At 38.1% G+C, this 17,102-nt stretch overlaps 1 protein-coding gene across 1 annotated transcript in view; it reads right to left on the reverse strand.

Moving 5' to 3' along the window:
• Positions 1 to 17,102, reverse strand: part of LOC124162512 (transient receptor potential-gamma protein-like) — a 168,406-nt gene that overhangs the window by 37,535 nt on the left and 113,769 nt on the right. Inside the window, exons 3-4 of the mRNA XM_046539078.1 lie at positions 10,473 to 10,707; positions 2,143 to 2,285 (exon numbers count right to left, since the gene is read on the reverse strand). Coding sequence (XP_046395034.1) covers positions 2,143 to 2,285; positions 10,473 to 10,707 — 378 coding nt within the window. The remainder of the gene's footprint in view (positions 1 to 2,142; positions 2,286 to 10,472; positions 10,708 to 17,102) is intronic.

Consider the following 17,102-nt stretch of genomic DNA (forward strand, 5'->3'; position numbering starts at 1 on the left):
ATAACCACGGCTGGAAGTTAATAGAAAAAATGACACCAAAACTAATGAAAGCGAAGCCATACAGCTAATGGAAAATTACAATCTATTTCGAGAACTGAGTTCGAAATTTCCAAAGCTGCCGGATGCCCTCTGCAGCAATACAAGCCGAATGCATGTGAGAGGGCGTAATCCGGATGAAGAAATCATTTTGCCAGAGCGTTCCTTTAATCTCTTGTGGTAACGTTGACATCGACAGCCGACACGCTACGGTCAACCTTTGGTGGGCGGTATTCCAGCACGGTGTTTAAAGAAATCATTGGAAAATAAAGTGAAAGCAAATTGAAACGAAATCTTATAATCCCTTCGTCGAACTGGAATCATATCCGAATGATCCGGCCTTTACTGTGTGTTGATTAAACTTTGCGCGATAGCAATTATTTCTCGGGGCAAGTTTTAATATAAGGGCACATAAAATACGAAGTAAATAAAATAAGAATCAAACGGGAAGCAGCCGATTAAATTATTCAGCTAAAAATTGTTTTCTTAAAGTCACAGATTCATAAAAACAGCTTTGCAAATATAAAAATACAATTATTACTGATTAAATTTAAGCACTAAAGTTAAATAACTATTATTACAGGAATGTGTTGAGTTTAATCAAGCAATAATTTGCACTTTTTTGGGATTAAAATAATTTATCCATCAATTTCTTGATTATTGATTCATTTGAGCTAAGTATCCCATTATATAAATTTTCAATATGCGATAGATCCCACATGCATTTTCACATCATCCTATCGTAATAAAATTTGGTTTGATAGTTCGGACCGATTTTCAAGCACCTTGTCCATAAATATGCTCCGAAAAACGGTGGCAGGCATTATAAGAGTCATTGATTGAAAAAGAACTTGCTAGGACCAAAAAATGGGAAACGTCTTTGTAAGGGACGGAAAAAATGCGGAAGAGTATCGATTTTCCCTGCGGAGACACTTAGCGATAGGGTATCTGTCGATGGACCACCTTTGAAGATTGATTCATTTTTTTCTCTCGTGACATTCGAGTTTCTACGAAGATTATCAGGTTTAAAGACGATGATGGGTTAAAAAAGGGAAACTAAGGTTGCAGCTTCCATGACGCTAGATAGAGAAGCTCACGTAGAAATAAATATCGGGGAAAGATAAGCATGGGGAAATTTTTACCATAAATTTACTGGGATTTTTGAGCCGGGGACACTTCGATAATAATTGACTGAAGGCTGTTTTGCGGAAACATTGCATGTAATTTTTCTCCATTTATGGATATTGTGAAATATTATTATATATTATAGTTATACATTTGCATACTTGGAAATCATTCCTTTTGATTAACCCCAGCCCACTTTATGATATCTCCTTAAACTAGCATTGCTTAAACTAGCACCACTTAAAAATTTTATTGATTGGGATAAAAATACTTTTTACGATGCCGAATCTAATTTTTAATTTTTTTTTCACCAAGTACATACATCCCGCGAAAAACTGAAACATTTTGTTTCACTATTTGATATTTCACAGAGCTAGACATATTTGATGGCTCCAATAATAATTCGTCTGAGCTAGACAATTAGTTTTAATGGGAATCCATTAATTGAACTACGATTTTCTATAATTACCTAATGAATAATTAATTATTGATATCGCACTGTATCTATCCACCCGGAAAGGTTATCAATTTATTATTATCATTTAATACGATCCCTGGCAGTTTAATTTTAATCAGGAATCATTGTTCATCTACATCTACAGAATACCCTACGATCCACCTCTAGGAAATTTGGCAGGGTTTGTCTTTTTTTACATTGGGATCAATGAATAACTCACGAGCATTTAGACTTTTTAATTAATTTACTTAAGTAAACTTAGCATCCTTAATTGAACTTAGATGAAGATCTTATGAAGTTTTATAGAATAACTACCATACGAATGCCGGATACCGAATGAATAAAAATTAAATTGGTATTTATAATTTTCATTTCATTATAGAATTATTTCTCTAAAACGAAGTTGCCCTATTTTGTACAAACAAAATTCATTTGCAAAAATATTCATACAAACATGTTCTCCCCTAACTAATATTCAGCTGCATATTCAGACCACAATGTATTTCTTAGGAAAGCGCACTTACCTTACATCGTGTGGCATAGGAAGAGTGGCACCCCTGTCGAGGAGAATTTTGATGATCTCATAGTTGTCTCTATGCGCGGCGAGTATGAGCGGCGTGATATCAGGAGTAAAGGTGGCGGTGTCTGGTGGTAGGGCTTCCCAACTCTGAAAAAATAACACAGCGATAGGGTGAGTTTTAAGCATTAAATTTAAAAAAATACTAGACAACTACTCTGGTGTTTAGCGTAAAAACATGACGTTACCTCCGCTGAATTTTCAGGAAGTCAATAAAAAGCTCATATTGTGGACATCAATAACGTGGTAAATGCCATGGGGCGAGTTTTTGCTGTCATAATTTAATACGCCTAAAGTTAATTTCCTAGTTAATACCACACGAAAAGTAAGATAGGTAGTAATCATTCAGCGTCAAACACGTCATTCTTCTCCCTAGGAAAACATCAAATACTGCGATAAGATACTGCTTATTTTGCAGCTGTACTTCATTTAGTACTATAATACCATTAAAGATGTACAATTCATCCCTAAAATATTGATTTATTTTACTTTTCACGGAATACAAAAGAAAATCATCCCAGTGTTCGCCCGGGAAGAATATGGAGGTTGCAAAATTTGCAGGGAACCTTATTTACCCGTATCAGAAACTAATCAACGTAAAGCTCTCGGTACATCCAACGGCTCGAAGACCGTATTCTATATTTCGTCGTTATCGCACCGATCGGTTTCCCTTTCAAGCCCACCGACTGGACATCATTCCGTACCGACGACGGCACTTTCAGCGATTCTGTAAGGTCGTCGGTTTCAAACCAGTCGCTACGGTTCCCCTTCCTTCCCAAACAGGGAAAAACCGAATATATGCGAAGTTAGAAGTCAACTGACGTGTCACCACCAATGAAAGAAGGGTAAAAACATGTAAAGACTTAGTGGCACAGTTTGTTGTCGTCGTTTTAAATCTTTTTCTTTTTGCGGAAATTACGACTTATTGTTAGATTAAGATAATTGATATTGGATAAGTTGTTAACAATGCTTATTTAATGTGTGGTAGTAATGCTGTATCTACAGAATCGAAGGAAACAATATTAAAACCTCACAATATAGTTTGTATGTGATGTAGATTGTTGTTGCTGGAATGAATTATTGAAACTATACTTGAGACCGTAGTTTCCTTTTTATATATTGGTTCCGTATATTGCTATTTATTCATGATTTGGTAATATAGTTGTTGTTAAATAAGTTCCGTGTAAATGTTATCAACGGAAGGTTATGCCATTGGCACCGTAGCAGACGAAAATTACATACCATGGAACGTGAACGTAGGATTCAAAAGCAAATGTAAATGTTATATTCGAGGAACAAGTTAGGAAATTGTTATTAAAATATGGAGCTGGGTGTAATTTAAAGAAGTGTAATGACGAGGAATTAAAGAAATTGTGATTGGGTGAAATACAAATGTATAAGTTGCGCATTCCAAGTGAGAGAAAATGTCAATAGGCGTTTGGCAAAACCTCATACTTATAAACAAATATCTTCTTTTATCGTCAAGGGAATCAATGACTGATGATAAAATGAAATATAGTTGCCTATTACAAATGAAAGAAACTGATACCGTTGCGGCAAACTTCATATTTAAATAAAAAGATCTTATCTCTATGTCGAGAGAAACGCCAAATGGTGATTGAGTTAAATAATAGTTGCCTATTCAGAGTGAGATAAAGTGATAACATTGCGGCAAAACTCATATTTAATCAAAAATATCTTTTTTATGTCAAAAGAGCAAATGAATGACGATAGAGTGAAATAAATCCTATTACAAGCGAGTGAAAGTGGTAGCATAAATGAGAGAAAGTCATTATATGGTGGCAAACCTCATGTTTATTAACCAATATCTTATATTTCTGTCAAGGTAATCAATATAGATGATGACACAGTGAATTATAGTGGCCTATTCGAAGGGGGAGAAAAAATAACATTGCAGCAAACCTCATTTTTTACTCGGTGATGAGGTGAAAACAAAATAAAACGTACAATGCGTACCGGGGAGTTGATGAAACCCACTCGTCGGTGGCCGTACCGACACCAAAAAGGTACCGACGATCTCCCGTCCTCACGTCGGTGCCACACCGATCGGGTTCGTACAGAATCGCACGGCTGCTTGCCGGGAGTCGGTGTGACGTCCCACCCGACGAATCGGTGCCGCACCGATTGGTTTGGAGATACAGAATACGGCCCCAGGAAGTGAAACGCTACCGACTTTTCGACAGCCAGCACATGAATAGGGTGGTTTCCTATTATTTTTTTATTGCTTTAATCGAAAGATTATTACTCCTGGAGTACGTATTTCACGCTTTTAGATTTTTAAATGACAACATCTATTTTTCGCGATTAAATGAGAAGTGAAAATTTTCAAGCGCGCGAAAACGCGACGCTTAAGTATGAATGCAGGGAAATATCTCCGTACGTCGTATTTCTGGTTCCCCCTCCCGCCCGGTGAGGTGACCTTGAGGCGAGGCTTAGCGCTGATACGTCGCAGGATGCTAGCGGATAGCCGAGTACCTTGCTGGATGGTAGCGCATGGCTTAAAAAAGGTTTATTAATACCTTATCAAACGAAGAAAACTTTCCGAACTTAGCCAGTTTTAATAGGTGATTATTAAGACATGTTTCCCTGAGCTCTGTGCCTCATGCATGCATTGGTAACCTCAGACGATGTATAACTCCTATCCTCTCGTGTAGAAACTAGGTCCCTGTGACGTCATGCGGAGTGGAATCGCATGGGCGCCAATCTGGCCTTTTTCAAATGAGGATAAAATTTGACCCTTGCCATTCGTCTAAACCGGTATTTCAAAAACCAAATAATTTGTGTATTATGAATACACTAATGGTGGGTAATGAATCGCAATCAATGCCTTTCGTTTTCTTTGATGAAGGAAACTACCCTATTGTGATGTGATCGTGTAGCTTTTCCGATAGCGTGGGAATATGTTTGATAGTACCGAAACTACAAACACCATTGTATACTCTCTTTTCGCAGCACTTTAGGTAGTCCATTTTCCAGAAAAAAAATGTCAATACTAAGTAAAGTTATCCACTTTTTCTACCATAATATTACCAACTTAAAAACCCGTAACATTCCTGAAATTGCTGAAAATACTCAATTTCTGTATCTTCAGAATAATTTTTACTTGAGATAATTTTTTAATTTATACGCATTTCGATTTTTTCATTAATTTTCATAATTTTTCTCAATAGAACGTAGAAAGAGTACTCGTAATCTTTATGGAATGCTAATCGTATGAACGAAAACGCAAAATAATGCAATTGGCATGTGTAGTTTTCATTTCATTATAGATTTATATTCCCAACACATGAATGCCGCATTTTAACAAAATAATTTATATTTCTCTGGGAAATATTTAACGGTATATCGCTACCGTATTATAATGAATATATCATAAAATAATTAAAGGCAAGAGAAAAATGTACTAGATCTACATTTATGGCTTTCCAGCTTTGAAAAAGGTTCTTTATATTCCCATTATGTACAGAGAATAGTTTAGAAATCATACCTAAATGAGCATGCAATGAGGAAATATGATGATTCCTTTTTATCAAGGAATCTAGGTGGGAAACGTGAATAAGGAATAAGAATAAGATCACGAGAAATAAGTCTCAGGAGGTGTGAATGGAAGTCTTCTTAAGAAGTATTGGTTTGCGGCCAAGAGGCGTTGGTGTTCTCATTTCTTCCTCAGGCAGGAGGATAGAAAATCCAATCCAGTAAGTTTAACGTGGATCATAAAAACGTATTAAGGACTCTTTCACCGAAGGATTGATATCGCACGCTTAATTAAAACCAAACAAACCCCTCCAGTTAATGCAGACGGAAGCTTTCACTGCGTAGCTGTCCATGAAGAGAAGCCTATTTTTCAAGAAAATTTTCTGTCACGTCGCGTCTCAATTCGGCAAGCAGGATGCCGACTCTGATCCGGAGATATACCTTACCTTAATAGAAAAAGTATCCATTGTCGGAAATTATCGCCGGGTTGGTACTCTTGGAAAAGAAATTTTCCAAATGAAAATGATAAACTAAGTTTTAAAAATAACACAAAGATGGCAATATTCCACAGGTTTATTTTCCGCACAACGCGTTTCAACCGTTAGGTCATTATCAAGTACAATAATGTTACAACATTACAAAACAACATTATTGTACTTGATAATGACCTAACGGTCGAAACGCGTTGTACGGAAAATAAACCTGTGGAATATTGCCATCTTAGTGTTATTTTTAAAAACTTAGAATGTCATTCCACTATATGACGCCTGCTTCTGTTACTTTTATTGAAAATGATAAACAATGATATAACCTGCTCTATCCTTTTCAATGACTTCGATTTAGGATCGCCAAAGTAGACTTTTTTTATCAATTGCCTTATATTTCATGAAAGACTTTCTTTCATTAACATTGCTTGCTCTAATTTATAGAGCTATAATTGTTTTGATCCTTGACTGCCTGAAGGAGCCATTTTGACCACTTATAACTTTATTTTAGATTTATTTCGATAAAAATTTTTTGTCTTATCACTATTTTGGTTAGAAAGGGGTATATATAACAACAGCAGCCCATTCCTACGTTTCCGGTTTGAATCTCGGTGGTAGAGGAGATGTTTCAGAAGAAGCATACCTCTCCTTAAATTTTGCGTGTGGTACACGTAGTCCGCTAGTAGAAATTTGTGGAACCATTAAAAATGCGGTGCAACAGAAAAATAATTCAGATGAAATGGATCGAACGGCTGAGTGATGGTGGAGACTGACAAAGAGTGGAAAAAAAGAGAATCCTTCTAAAAAGGTAAAACCCTTCTATAAAGACGGGAAAATTTAATTAGCTACATCATGAGACATGGTGAACTGATGATGACTATCGTTGAAGGGTAAGTTGATGGGAAGAACGGCAAAGGAAGACCCAGAATGTGTTGCAAAAGACTGGTTATTGAAGATGTGATGAAGATGATGAGAAGAAATGCGTAAACATGAAAATGTTAACTGACAAGAAGGCAGCGTAGAGCAGCATCAAGCCAATCTTCGGATTCGTCAATAACTCACGGGATTCCAGCTGGGTGAAATTTTATTTGGATAACATTCCAAACAAAACAATGCATAAAACACAGAAAAATCTGCATGGTAATTTGCGAAGTAGGAACTGGGGCACGAAACACCTATAGTTAACCGTATCTCATGTAAATTCGGGAAAGTATATCAGTAAAAGAGAAACAGGCCGCACGATGGATACCCGTATAAAAGGGCACAGGAGATGTATAAGACTGTTCAATCGGAAAAAATCTCCCATGGCTGAACATAACCAATCGGATGATCACATCATTTCCTTTGACGAAGCTCAAATAGTCTCTATGGTTTATGCGTGAAGGGTTGTCTCCTCATAATAGTCATGGAAATCAGGTTTAAGAAGGGAAATGTAAAACGTACATCCGGGTACGGTACATCCATAACAGGTAATAGAAACATTGAAGCAAATAATAGAGAAAAGGAGACAAAAATGCCCCCCCCCCCATATCGGACGGCTATATAAGTATAAGCAAAAGAAAAAAGTCCTGTTAATCTTGTTGCTCCGAGAACGAAGGAAGAGTTTTCCGTTGAAACGATAGCCATAAAAAAATCATTTGCCCTGATGAGGTCTCCGGCATAGGAGAAGAAACGTCGGCCATTTTAATAACCTGACGCGGGATATTCCCAAAAAAAATCCATAAATCTACAAACATGGACCGCGAAACCTTTAGTAATTTGATAAAAAATATCATTCGGCTAGAATCCCGAGAATTAATTATGACAATAATCCTCCGAGGAAAGACCAAATCCTATACAATCCTCAGATTGCTGACTTATAATTATGATACATGTTGTGTTATCAACTGTAGAACGCTGCATTGGATGTATCATGGAGTACTTAAGGAAGGTATCGTATTGGTATTTCCCCTTCGGTGAGATGTCGCGAGGTTTGACTCGACCCCATATATCTAATCTTACAAGAGATTTTTCAAAATTTATATTTTCAATGCGAATATCCTAGTCTGTGCTTTATTCCGAAAGGCTCACAGAAAATAACATTACTGAATTCATTATTTTTAATTACGACACATATTTGTTTCTGTTACAAACATGCCTCAAAGAATTCGAAGTAGAAAGAAATCGATTCCTGAATATTGAAGCACGGCAATCCTCATGGACATTTACAAACTCTTTATTTGATAAAATAACCACTTGCCCTCCTTGAATTAACTTCGACACGTTGTAAGAGGGGTATTAAATATTGTGACACATTCAATAATCGATTAATCATGACAACGATAATTTGATGGTCTGACTACAGAACTATCAAAAATGGAAAGAGCAAATCGGTGATTATAGCTTGAAACAAAAAGTTTTTTTTCTAGGCAAACGTGGGTGTAAGCAATATAAGAGGAGGAAGTAAACAACATGAAATTCCCAAAATTATATTTAAAAAATAGGTTTGCTCCCCTGTTGGATGGTTTACTCAGATTTTACGCAGGTTTCAATGCGTTCCCGAGTGGCAGACACAACGCAGTGGGTACCAGGGGCGCAGCTAAGAATTAAGTTTAAGGGGGGGGGGGGTTTAGGTGGGTGGCAATGACGTCATGGCAAAATTAGCAGTGCCGGAACGCACTTTCCTTAACTTTTTATAGAAGTGAAATATTACCCTGTGTGTTTTTTATTACAAGTTATTGTTTACATTTTATTACTAAATTTTTGTTTTGGTTCATCATCACTGGTCAACAATCCTAGGATTGGTTTGACGCAGCTCTCCACTCAGTTCTCCTATCAGCTAAGCTTTTCACTCCTACGTATTTCTTCTCTTTCACATCTCTCTTTACTTGTTCCATATATTTTGTTCGGGGTCTTCCTTTTCCATTCTTGCCTTCCACTTGTCCTTCGACGATTGTCTTCATCAGGCCATCATGTCTCAAGATGTGGCCTATAAGGTTGTTCCGTCTTCTTATTAAGGTTTTCATGAGGCTTCTCTTCTCTCCTACCCTTCTTAGGACTTCCTCGTTACTAACTCGGTCGATCCATTTGATTTTCATCATTCTTCTGTAGCAACACATTTCAAAGGCCTCTATCCTTGCTTTCTCCGCTGCGGTCATTGTCCATGCCTCACTTCCGTATAGGAGCATACTCCAGATGTAGGTTCTTATAAATTGTTTCTTTACTTCCATATTTAGGTTTCCCGCTGTAAGCAGGTCTCTCTTTTGGTGGAATGCTCTCTTCGCCTGGGCTATTCTGCTGATAATTTCTTTCTTGCTTCTCCCGTCACTAGTTATCTTGCTTCCCAAATAACAGAATTCATCCACCTCTATCAGTTTTTGCCTCCCTATTTTAATGTTGGTCTTGACTTCTTCTCTTGTGCTGCATACTAAGATCTTGGTTTTCTTCGTGCTTATTTTCAGTTGATATCTACTCATTACCCTACCCATATTAACCAGAATATTGGTTAGGAATGCATAATACGTTGGAAATTTTGAGGCAACAAAATTGATAAAATGGTTATTTGACTAACCAGTGCCAGAATGGCGTTCCAACGCGTTCCGGCACCATGACACCACCTGAGGTGAGTATTAACAGGGGGGGGGGTATGGAATACCCGCTAGGTTAAATACCCGCTGGGAGGTGGTGTCATCCCCCAGAAAATATTTAGTGTAAATGGTTCAAAATGGTGAGTTTGACAGCTTTCTGAGGGGTGTTTTATTAATCTTTACACTATTCTATAACTTATATTACGGTGCAGAACGTGGACACTGAGGAAAGAAGACGAGAGAAGATTGGAGGCATTCGAAATGTGGGTATGGAGAAAAACGGAGACGGTGAAATGGACGGAGAGGAAAAAGAACGACGAAGTGCTGGATATGGTTGGCGAGGAGAGGCAGCTTTAAGATGAGGTACGGAGGAGACAGAAGATATGGATGGAGCGAATACTTAGCGGGGAAGGGATGTTGAAAATGGTGTTCGAGGGTAGAATGTTAGGGAAACGAGGGAGGGGAAGGAAAAAAATAGGATGTTTAGATAGATTGAAAGGGAGTAGGCCTCACAGTGAATTGAAGAAGGCAGCGCTGGAAGGAAAGGGAGGCTCCCAAATCACTTCTATAGTACTCCATGGAAATCTACCTTAATCAGTAGAATGATATAATAAAATATTAATACAAATGTGTAAAAGGGTTTAAATTAAAAATTTCTTCGCGCTCTGGGGGGGGGGGGGTTTCATATCCCCCAAACCCCCCCCCTCGTTGCGCCACTGGTGGTTACTCACGTGCGGCTCTCCTTCCTTGTGCAGCGTTTCTTCGTGGTCGAGCAGCACTTCCACAGCTTCCACGAACTCCTCCGAGATGGCGTGCAGGAGAGCGTCCTTGGTGTCCACCTTGTGCTCGATGAGCAGCTCCACCATCTCGAGGTTCTCGTTGTCGATGGCCATGAGCAGAGCGGAGCGGCCCAGGGGATCCACGCAGTTCGTGTTCAGCAACTCCGTCTCCGCCCGCTGCAGGATCCTGTGGTAAGAGGCATACGCAATGAGTAGGGCTCACAGCTAGGGTAAGGTCTTTGTTTTGGGGGGTCGTTAATTACTATTTGGCAGATTGTCAGCCACAACAAGAGTTAGAACGGTGAATAGATGATCGACTCCCAATCGTACGGCCTGCGTTCAAATCCCGGAGCCGACCGGAATTTTTTCTGTCCCTTTCCACAATGCCCGAGGAAGTTCCAGCGCGGCGTTCGTGAGAATTCACCGCCTATATTATAATCTCGGCTACCGAAGCAGTCAGTATTGTGAAGCGGTAATAAATGGTTCCCTGCAGCAAATTCATAAGAATTTCATTCAGCGTAGCAATGGCTACAACTTTTTTTTGCTTTGGCTTGATGGTGTACAATACCTTTTATTGACAATTTAAGAAGAAAATAATCACCAAAAAAGTAAAATTAATAACTATTGCTACGAATGACTCTTATTATACAATCGCAGGGCACTGCAAGCGGTGCACTAAAAGGTTTCTTTCTTTGAGTGCATTCCATATACTACTACGGAGAATGGACTTAAATCTGACTGACAATGAGTAATATACTGGCAGAGTAGTATCCACTGACAGAGTAGTATATCTAATAATTTTGTCATCCTGCCAGTTACTTAGGAGGATAATAAAACGAAAAAATAAGCGATGTAAAAATCACATCTTTCTCGTTAAAACGATGCGATAGACTGAAGGAATGAATATCCGTGATCAATGAATGTCCGCGATCATCGGTAATGATGGCACTGAAAAAGTAAATAAAAATCCAGTTTATCATTTTGTGCAGCGCCCAGAAACATTTTGATTCACCATTCGGTTAAATTTGGGAGATATTAAAACCTCAAGAGGGAAAGAGAGAGACAATGCTTAAACTCCGAAGGATATGTGACTGTCAGATCCAGAACCCTCGCACGATGAGTAGGTTCTCCGCTGGGAGATGCAGGTCCCTTATGGATATTCGATTAGAGAGAATCAATCACCTGTATCCACTGGATAAGCATGTAATAACGATGATTTGATTATGTGATTACCAAATCAATCTATTCGTTCATGGATTGGTTTCCAGAGGTATTCATTGCTCAAACATTAAACACCAGGTTTATAATTTTTAGCTTCGAAATAAATGCATAAAGATTTAAATAAATAAATTACCCATTCCAGTAATTCAAAAAATGATGCTAGAGATATATAAATTTTTATAAAACCTTTTAAAGGCCCAAATAACTTACCAAATGATTTTTATTATATTATGGCATATTTTATTTTTTTCAACTAATTAAGAGATATTATGAAAGAAAACTCGAATAAAATTTTTTAAATGTGCTTTCAAGCAGGTTCCCAATTGGGCACCCGCCAAAAATTTTGCTGTTGCTTGAAAAATAAACATACACTTGACCAAAAAACCAAGTTTACGCCACTGAGTAGTATATTTAATAATTTTGTCATCCTGTCAGTTACTTAGGAGGATTAAAAAAACGAAAAAATGAGCGATGAAAAAAATCACATCTTTCTAGTTTTTTTCGAAAACAATTTGCTGTCGCTTGAAAAATAAATATAAACTTGACCAAAAAAACAAGTTTAACGATGTAATACAAATTGATATTTTGAATAAATGAGCATTTGTTGGAGAGCGAGTGTAGGGAAAAATATCGAATAAACCGCACACTCACTGCAGAGGTGATGAAAATAACCAATTTTGAAAAGGTATAATTGACGACCAATGTATACACATGTCACGCGATTCACTTGAAAAAACACTTCCATGCTTTATGTAGATTAAAAAAAGCTATAAAAGTAATCACAAATACGAAATATAGTTTTCATGAGTTTTTATAAATCTTTTCCCAAATGGAACGTTGGAATGTAAATGGGAAAGGAATAATTTGTATTAACAGGGAATTGAAAAATGATTACATAAAATCAAATCGTACCGGAAACAATTCCAAGCTACCAGAACACTACTCTAAATTTTACTCGAACGAATATCAATTAAGTAAGAAAGCGCACTGGTGGTCACTTGAAGTACAGCAAAGCCCGTGTTGATAAGTGTTTTTTGTGACTGGTAAATTTAGAATTTTCTTGTCGGAGCCATAGATAAAATAAATTATGTAGCAGGTCTTTTGATCTGCGAAATCTGTAAAGGCCGTTTTACACGGGGCACGGAATTGCGCAGGTCAGAGCTGCATTTATTTCTAAAATAGCGTGAAATTACGAGAATGCATGGACGAAATTGGAACAGGGGTTATTTTGCCGTCTCGCATCCATTCTCGCATGTGTTATAGTAATTCACAGCTTTACACGACGCAATTATGTTTGAGCCTTCGCACGTACGTCAGATTGCGCAATTCCGTGTACCGTGTAATACGGCCTTAACGTGATACCAGTTCTGGAATGAAAGTCACAATGAGTGCGTGAAAATTTTTGTTTGGAGCCAAAGCTTGGTTTATTAATGCAGATCAAACATAGAATTAAGTCTTAGAGTTTTATTTTCTTTGAGTTATTCGATTCCATCATCTTCATATTTTTTGTTACGGAAAAATAATACTTGCGAGTCTGCTGCTACCTTACTTTCCGGTTGGCCCTTCATAGTTTTTCGCACTTATTGCTCAATCTCGACCCTTTTACCCTTCATCATTTTTAAATACTCATGGGGAAAATAAAGAATGCTCTTTCTGGATTTCAAAACACCTTCTGCGCATTTCGACCTCCTTTCAATGAGTTAGATGGCCTGTTTTATGTTGCCTCCTCCTTTTTTCAAATCATGAAATAGTAAATAAGCGATCACGATGGTAATAAGCAGAATGCACCTCCTTTCGGAATAAGGCGGGAGAAAATAAAGAACTCTTGGCCGTAGTGCAGCGGTGCGAAGTCCATGCCTTCAAGGCCCATGGTTCGAATTACCGTCTAATGGAAAATATTGTGATATACATATGAATAACATTGAAGTTATTCCGAGTTTCCCACCGGATGAGGTTCTTCATCTCTGCCCACCTAGGGCAGAGATGGGAAACGGAAATGAGACGGTGGGAAACCCGAAATAACTTCAACATCATCATACTCCGGGAAAACCTCAGCTCTTTCTTCATGTGAATAACAATTCATATGTATATCACAATATATAATAAAAAAAATGTGAACAAGCCCAGAATTGATTTTCATGAACTAAATTACGAGCAAGATTTTTTTTGTAATCACTTCTTCCTGATAATGACTGCGTGAGATTCCTACGCTTGTCTCGTGAGGAAAATATGGTCGCTTTGAACAGGAAGAAAAAGGAAGAACATGGTTTGAACAACCCTCGGAAAGTCTTCTGTTGTGAAATATTGTGAGGGGTAGTGTGCCACGAAACTCACGGGCAGAAAACGCGGTCCCTTCTGGAGGAAAAAGTGAACTCTTTCGCACGACCCTTCGCCGTGGGTTAGGTGAGTGGCAGGGCCTGTCATGTGGTCGGACGTTAAGACCGAGAAAGGTACCGTGGCCGGAAATCATTCCGCAGGAAGCAACGAAATAAAACAAAATATAAAAAAAAAGAAAAAAGGAGATAAAACAGGGTTCGGACCAGCGTGAGGGGTTCGTGATGTCCCGGGGGAAATCATGGAACTGAGCAAGACCCCTAGGGTGGGGCGATAATGGTCTCAGGGTAGTCGAGAGGATTCCCTCGAGGGAATGTGAGTTTCCTTGGCTGACATCCTTGGAAGGACATCACCCTCTCTGTCCCTCTCCGTCGGATCAACCCTTCCCACCGCTGTGCAAGCGAAAAACACGCTCGGTCAATGTAGTCTGCGGTCGAGGAGGCTAATTTCTTCCCGCACGCGAGCAAACATAAACAAAAGCGTTCGACCAGGCTGGACACAATCCACGAAAGCCAAGGCTAGTGAAGAAATCACGCGACTTCAGAGTATAAAGGTCTGCTTGTAGAAAAAATTAGCGGTAACTTTAAATTAAGCACTTCACAAAATATAGCTTCGAAGCTTTAGGGCGAATACAGAAGAAAAAAGTAAGCGTGGACTGGTCACCACCAATTTTTCTTGCGAAAAAATGATCGCAAATCGCCGTAGGCACGCTAAAATGAAATTGATTTAAGTGGTTTCGAAGTTTATTTCTTCTAGTTCAAATATTTTACTTCCCTATTCCTCATTATATCAATGAAATTTGCCATTCCAAGATGCATTCGCGGTTTGAACTAACATAGCAAGGATAAGAATCGCACGAAAAAACAAAAAGAAATGACTCTGACACGGTATTCAAAATTTCCTAAATCCTAAAATATCATGGTAATTTTCCCGATAGTTTAAATTCGACTAATTGTCACGTTAATTTTCACGCTAATTTCACCTGATTCTACACTAACGTTTTCTAACGCAATTTATAGAAAAATAGTTCCTATACACACGCCAGCGTCAACAGAAACAATATCAAATATTTCATATGCGTGAATAGGTAGCCAAATTATGCTATAGAATTTGTATTTAGATGCATTATTATTTTGATGCTTTAAAATCCATTGAAACTGTTATAAAAACAATATGGGTTTCTTGAGAAAACTACTGAGAAATATAAATATACAATGAACTTCACAAATCGGAGAATCGATACTATTTACCTTGAGCTTCGTTTTGCGGATGAGGCATAAAATGTACAAAAAAGCAACCAAGAAGGCCGTTTTACACGTGGCATGTAATTGCGCAAGTTAAGCAATGGCGCGAATGCACGAACGAAATTACAACAGGGTCTACGTGGGTCGTTCAATAAGTATTTGGAAAAAAGGTATAAATTATTTTGGGTAATTAAAAAAAATCATCCTTGTCTCCTTTCAACTCCATGACAAGCCATTTATTCAAGTTGGGGGATGATAAAAAGTTATTGGAGGCTAAATATTGTGAAAATGGTGAATTTTGTATCAACTGGAACTTTAATTATGGCCAAGGTAATTACATAGATGTGTAACCGTGCATTGCCTTGTCGAAGGTGGAACTTTTTCAAAGGAGGTCGCCTTCTTCATTTCCATCATCAACCGGTCCAATAACGATGCAAAACTCTTTCCTGTTATCGCTTTTTTCTTTTCTCTGTAATCGATGTAGATTGTTCCGCATGCATCCTAAAATGTCGTTGCCATGACCTGACCAGCCCATTTATTCATCTTTGCCGGCTTTGGAGCCTGTTCACATTCATAATTCCTTTATTTCGACTGTTTTCTCTCTCTATTGTAGTGATGAATCCATATTTCATCAACAGTTATGTATTGACAAGGAAAACCTTCAGATTTGCGGTGGAAAGGCGCCAAAAGATCCTCGCAGTCGAGCACAGGATTTCTTTTATTCTCCCCTGCGAGCAAACACGGCAGCAATATTGCGGAGATTTTTTTCGCACCCAATTTTTCGTGTAAACTTAAAGCAATTGTGCATTGCGATATGCCTGTGTCCTCGAATATATGGCGTACTTTCATTTGCCTATCACTTAAAACCATATCGTAGATTTTGTAAATCATTTCGGGGGTAAACACTTCCACAGGGCGTCCGGAACGGTGTTTATTGTTTTTGGATGTTAAGGCCACGTGTTAATTCATTTACCAAATTGTAAATAGTTGCAAACACAAGAGACGACGTGAAGTGAACTTCATACAGATCAGCTTTGATTTATTTCGTTATTAACCCTTTAAAAAACAAGTTTCATTTCATCCTAAAATGTCGTTGCTATGACCTAACCAGCCCATCTTTGCCTGCTTTGAAGCCTGTTCACATTCAGAATTCCTTTGTTTTAACTGTTTTTGTATTTCTATATTTCAAACAAAAATTCAACGCACGAAACTCACTTTTATCCATTTTTATAAACAAATGAAAGTTGTTCACCACAATCGACCACAACAATTTAACTATGGCATGGTTACAGCTGAAACTCGGACAGGTGACTAGTCAAGAGTGCTGCTTACAGGTAAACATTAATTTTTGATACTAAGAGTGCAATCTCTCGGAAATTTTAAAGACTTATTGAACGACCCTCGCATTTTGCCTTCCCACGTCCATACATTCTAGCACGCGTTCTAGAAATCCACCGCTTTACGCGACGCAATTTTGACCGCACCTTTGCGTACACGTCAGATGGTGCATTTGCGTGCCCCGTGTAAAACGTTCTTAAGAAATTCTATTCTTTGGTCACATCAAAAGCATAGCATCCGTTTGATGAACAGAACTAGTTGATTCAGCGAGGATGTAACAGCACAAGGTGAAGACAAATCGTGTGTAAACTGGTGTTTCAAAAAAAAAAAACGTAAAATACATTTACAGTGAACGGCCAAAAGTTCTCTATTTTTTCCATGCCTTATTTTAAAAGAAGGCGATTTCTGCTTATTTTCCTCGTGATGGCTTATTTACGTTTTCGTG

Source organism: Ischnura elegans, chromosome 7 (genome assembly GCF_921293095.1).
Source record: "Ischnura elegans chromosome 7, ioIscEleg1.1, whole genome shotgun sequence".
In the NCBI taxonomy this organism is placed as follows: domain Eukaryota; kingdom Metazoa; phylum Arthropoda; class Insecta; order Odonata; family Coenagrionidae; genus Ischnura; species Ischnura elegans.